Consider the following 6,240-nt stretch of genomic DNA (forward strand, 5'->3'; position numbering starts at 1 on the left):
TCAAACAACTTCTAGACATGTACAGAATACCGTTATCTTTATGTAAAGTAGGCAATATATCAAACAACTTCTAGACATGTACAGAATACCGTTATCTTTATGTAAAGTAGACAACAGTACACTAGTCTACTGGACCTGTACCCACTCCATCATTCAGCAAGTTTACAACAGTCTATCAAACCTGTACCTTTCGTTAATTGTGTTTCTAACTCACCGACTCAACATGAGCATCCAGCCTTCCTCTTTTCTTCCTCTGACCATCAGTTGACCCCTGGTCACTCTGCTGGCTGGATGAGGGAGTTCCTACAGAGATAAAGCCCTTTGATTTACCAAGACACTGTTTATCCACTTAGCTTGAGTATAAAAACAATGTAGTAGAACACATTCATACTTTAACCCTATCGCCACAGTTTCCTTTACTGCACATCATACAAGGTTTTAGTGTCTTACAAAATTTTATTAAACCACTTTTTGTTTATGTTATACCAATTATAATAACATAAAATCTTAGCTAATAACCCATATTTTAATAGTATACAAGGTTTAAGTTCTTAATTCCACAAGGCACAATTTAAAAAAATCCCACAAGTGTGAACCACATGACACATTTTCTTTTAGCATGTCATCATCCCTATTTTATCTACAACTCCTCGAAAAAGTACAAAATTAAATGTAAATTACTCTATATAAAATCGTCATTGTTCAGACAAACAATACTTTTTATAGTTTTCAATTTTGTTTGGTTACAGAGCTATCAAATAGAAAATGAGACCCCTCCTACCACACCCATCTGTCACATCATCTCTTTCATGAAAAATCGTTGATAGTTCTTTCTTACGTTTAATTACATATTACCTATAACCAATAGAAAGTCAAGGTTTTCATCTATCACGTGAAGTATTATATTACATTGTGTTCTGAATAGTTAAATTTCAATTTCGCTCAGAATACAAACATCGTTTCCGTGGGAAAGTTAACAACTAGCTTGGATGAATTTCTATCAACTCTTGTCACATAGTTAGAAAGCCAGTAAAATTTTGAGAGGTAAGGGAATTAATTTATTAATTAGTATAAAAGGATTAGGGTTAACTCTCTTCGAAACCTGAGAGCAAGAAAAAAGAAGATTGGTTCAGTATTTTATTTCATGTTTTATTATTATTATAAAAATAAGGATCCTGTTAGGTTAGGTAAAGTAAGTAATTAAAATGGTTAACAAGGCACACGTGCGACCAGCTTGTGGGTAATGTAATTCAATAGTGTAACGTAGATCAGTCGTGGAACATGTAACTCGCGTTACACTATTGAATTACATGTTTTTATTGCCCTTTGAACAGTGTCTAATTACTCTACGCACCATTATAATTCGTAAATCAGTCGTGGAACATGTAACTCGCTCCGCACCATTATAATTCTAGTAATTAGACACTGTTCAAAGGGCAATAAAAACATGTAATTCAATAGTGTAACGCGAGTTACATGTTCCACGACTGATCTACGAATTATAATGGTGCGGATAGTAATTAGACACTGTTCAAAGGGCAATAAAAACATGTAATTCAATAGTGTAACGTGAGTTACATGTTCCACGACTGATTTACGAATTATAATGGTGCGGATAGTAATTAGACACTGTTCAAAGGGCAATAAAATAGATGTATACTGTTAAGAGTATAATACTATATAAGAAAGAAAAAATGGGTAATTTTGATTTTTTTTTTGGTCGTTATGAGGTTGGTTGAATTGACAATAACAGATAAACTATAAAGTTTTACTGAAAAAACTTTTAAAAGCATTTAGAAGGTTTTAGTGATTACACAAAAGAAATCTGAGATTTTTGAATGAGGAAAGTTACTTTACACACGGACTATTCATGGACAAATCTTTATTTTATTAAAAATACTTCACCAAAAAGATATGACTTTTTGTATGTGAAAGACTTATAATATGAAATGAAAGACTGCCAATTTTCATGAAGATATACCCAATATATAAGTATTAAATCTAAAAAAGTACAAAGAGGTCACGTGGTCGGACAAATTGACCGAGCCCGTGTTGAGAGAGTTAACTAGTTAAATTAAAAATGCATCCCATGTTGGTGCTTGTTAAAACAAGGTATGTATATGTCACAAGTTCCTGTCCACTTAGTATTAACGTGGTTTAGAAATACAAAATAAACAAAAGCACGAAAATGGGACTCTAATATCACAGAGTTATTACTTATCAGTATACTGATATAACATAATGTACATTATACCTATATTTATATGTTATCAACAAATCAAGTGTGTGTGTGTGGTTTTTGTTTAAATAGCTGAAATTTTTTTTATTATACACACACAGTTACCACTTTCCGTTAAAATGACTATTTACTAAAGAAATGGTCAGGAGCTGATGCATAGTAAAAACACCTTTATCTTAACATCCTACCATAATTAAATACTAAGTTGAAAGTCGGGCAACACATGCTCAAAACCACAGACATACACTCTATATTAAGTCAGAACAATTCACGTTTTTGGCATTAAATTTTGGGATGCTGGTAATTTCTAGAATTTATGTGACAATGAAAACTCGCCTCTCTGTTTTCCTCTAGACGATGTAGTTAATCTAACACTACCATGACAGCTCACACCACTGTTTTCCTCTAACACTACCTTGACAGCTCACTCCTCTGTTTTCCTCTAGACAATGTAGTTAATCTAACACTACCGTGACAGCTCACTCCTCTGTTTTCCTCCATACGATGTAGTTAATCTAACACTACCCTGACAACTCACCTCTCTGTTTTCCTCCATACGATGTAGTTAATCTAACACTACCCTGACAGCTCACTCCTCTGTTTTCCTCCATACGATGTAGTTAATCTAACACTACCCTGACAACTCACCTCTTTGTTTTCCTGGTTTTTCTTGGGATGGTGTGGTTGACCTCTCTTTTCCATTTTCCTTTTTAGTAGTTGGTGTTTTATTCTTCTTATTCTTCCTATGTAAAAAAGATTAATACATTATCTCATACTTTATATATATCTTTATAAATATAATATATATAAATATAAAATATATAAATATAAATATATTTATTCTTCCTATGTAAGAAGATTAATACATTATCTCATACTTTATATATATATCCGAATACCACATTTTATATTGATAATATTAAATACATAAGTTTCACTTTCTTAATCTCTAAAAGTGACATTTTGATATCTTTAATAATGTTTTCTGAAAAAATTGTAGCAATCAACTAAATACAGATAACTATTACTTTGATTTTACATTCTTTCCTGTCTTCTCTATTCAAAGCAAATAACACTTTTAAAGTTTAGAAATTATTATAACTATGTTATGCTGTAAAATAAATCAAGATTTACTGTACCAAGATACCCGTAAATCAAGATTTACTGTACCAAGTTACCCGAAAATCAATATTTACTGTACCAAGTTACCCGAAAATCAATATTTACTGTACCAAGTTACCCGAAAATCAATATTTACTGTACCAAGTTACCCGAAAATCAATATTTACTGTACCAAGTTACCCGAAAATCAAGATTTGCTGTACCAAGTTACCCGTAAATCAAGATTTGCTGTACCAAGTTACCCGTAAATCAAGATTTACTGTACCAAGTTACCCAAACTTATGATGTTTGTGACACTTAAAGTAACAGGAAATTACTGAATTTATTGTTCTAATTATTCTTAACAAAACTTGATTACTAAACTGGCATTCGATTAGAATTTTGTTTTTAACCCGTATTCAAATAATTGATAACAAAGACAATGTCATGTGTATTTTAATATGTATTTGTTTATTGTAGGTTGAAAGCTATCGGTATTAAAACTTACAGGCTGGCTACAAGTGCATATTCAAATATTTGTATTTGTCATGTGAACCAAGTTAATTTAACTATAAGCTTTTCTTCCGAGTCCATCGTCTCATAGTTCGTCATGCTTTACTCCCTCATTATGTTTGAGAGATTGCATTGAACTCTGGCATGATCCAGTTTCAATCACCGTGACCGTAACATTCTGTAGTGGATACTGATTGGTAGCTTCATTGACGAAGATGCAGTTAAAAAGTTAAGATATATATTCAGAGGCTGTGATTGGTGAAACTTTATGATTGGTGTTCAACAGTCAGACTGACAGTCTGTGACTGGTGAAACTTTGTGAATTACATTCAACACTCAAACTGACAGGCTGTGACTGGTGAAACTTTGTGAATTACGTTCAACAGTCAAACTGACAGGCTGTACTTGGTGTTCAACAGTCAGATTGACAGTCTGTGATTGGTGAGACTTTGCAAATTACATTCAGCACTCAAACTGACAGGCTGTGATTGGTGTTCAACAATCAGACTGAGAGTCTGTGATTAGTGAAACTTTGTGAATTACATTCAACACTCAAACTGACAGGCTGTGATTGGTGTTCAACAATCAGACTGACCGTCTGTGATTAGTGAGACTTTGTGAATTACATTCAACACTCAAACTGACAGTCTGTGATTGGTGTTCAACAGTCAGACTGACAGTCTGAGAGTGGTGAAACTTTGTGAATTACGTTCAACAATCAGACTGACATCAAAATTCTTTAGAAAATGAGAAAAGTCCTCAAAATATGACATAAAACACCCAAAATATTAAAATACAAACTAAACATTCATATTCAGATATTTATTTCAGCTCTACTAATACTACAATATTTAATATAACAAAATATAGTCCAATAATGGTTATAAGTACATTGAAAGAATGTGTAAACACCGTAACAAAACCTGACTATTACTGCATCAGAATCTTGTTTGGTAATTTACCTTCCCTTTAAGACACTCAGCATGTCCCCATAACTGGAAGTTTTTTCAGTGTAGTTCAACTAATTTTCAAACATATACAGGTTTAAGACTATGTCAGGATGATTACTTAGAACATTTGCTACCTGACATGTTTGTTTATTGGCTCTAACACTACAGTTACAGAACTTAATAGGGTTATGTCAATTTTCTAACATTTTAATATGGTTCAATCTTTACTCTTGTGTCATGAACAGTTAACCCCTTAATCAGAAGAAACACGTGTCTGTTTGTGATAAAGTACAAAGAAACAACCACACAATGAATATTTTCTGTACACATTACCACACACCTTTATATCATAGAGAAAATGTGATTAGTGCATGCACTGAGTGACAGTCTTGTGATTTCCAATATTCACATTAAACACTGAGAATTCCACAATACACAGGTGATTAGTGCATGCACTGAGTGACAGTCTTGTGATTTCCAATATTCACATTAAACACTGAGAATTCCACGATACGCAGGTGATTAGTGCATGCACTGAGTGAGTCTTGTGATTTCCAATATTCACATTAAACACTGAGAATTCCACAACTCGGGTGATTAGTGCATGCACTGAGTGACAGTCTAGTGATTTCCAATATTCACATTAAACACTGAGAATTCCACAACATAAAACAAAATTCTATGTTTCTAATCCAGTGCAGGTTTCCATTTTAATACTAAATCAATACCAATTCTGATAATACAATAGAACCTTTATTAACAGGCACTGCACCATTAAGGGCAGACCTTTTCAGTCTGCATATTTTTCTACTATTTGTAACCAAAATAAATCGTCCAATAACGGGTCCCCACGATATTCTGGACTAAGGGCTGTGTTTTTAGTCTTATTCTCTATATGGACACTTGATAAAGTGGGCAGTTATCTTTTTATGCCTGTACAGTATATCCACTAAATTCCAAACATCCCAGAAAGATGACCAATATTCAAACACTTGCTACATTTATTGGATCGGCTCCGAACTGTAATAAATGTCTTTACAGATTCAAAGTGCAATCTTATTACTCTGGAGGATTCTCATTGTAAACACTATAGGATACATCGTGTTCTCGGAGCAGGGATCAAGTCAGCTTGTGTCTGTGCGCACGGTTTGTTGATTTTGAGAGTACTGTATTATGGTGTCACAGTGATTTGTTGCTATATTTATTGGATCGGCTCCGAACTGTAATAAATGTCTTTACAGATTCAAAGTGCAATCTTATTACTCTGGAGAATTCTCATTGTAAACACTATAGGATACATCGTGTTCTCGGAGCAGGGATCAAGTCAGCTTGTGTCTGTGCAGTTTGTTGATTTTGAGAGTACTGTTTTATGGTGTCACAGTGATTTGTTGCTATATTTATTGGATCGGCTCCGAACTGTAATAAATGTCTTTACAG

The 6,240-nt window shown here is 33.4% G+C and overlaps 1 protein-coding gene across 1 annotated transcript in view; it reads right to left on the bottom strand.

Annotated features, from left to right (window-relative positions):
- Positions 1–2,982, bottom strand: part of LOC106475418 (mortality factor 4-like protein 1) — a gene marked incomplete at its 5' end in the record, with an annotated part of 5,889 nt that extends 2,907 nt beyond the window's left edge. The window contains 2 exons of the mRNA XM_013936102.2: positions 215–303; positions 2,888–2,982. Coding sequence (XP_013791556.1) covers positions 215–303; positions 2,888–2,982 — 184 coding nt within the window. The remainder of the gene's footprint in view (positions 1–214; positions 304–2,887) is intronic.
- Positions 2,983–6,240: the final 3,258 nt, after the last annotated feature.

The sequence above is a fragment of the Limulus polyphemus genome, unplaced genomic scaffold, assembly GCF_000517525.1.
Source record: "Limulus polyphemus unplaced genomic scaffold, Limulus_polyphemus-2.1.2 Scaffold8547, whole genome shotgun sequence".
In the NCBI taxonomy this organism is placed as follows: Eukaryota; Metazoa; Arthropoda; class Merostomata; order Xiphosura; family Limulidae; genus Limulus; species Limulus polyphemus.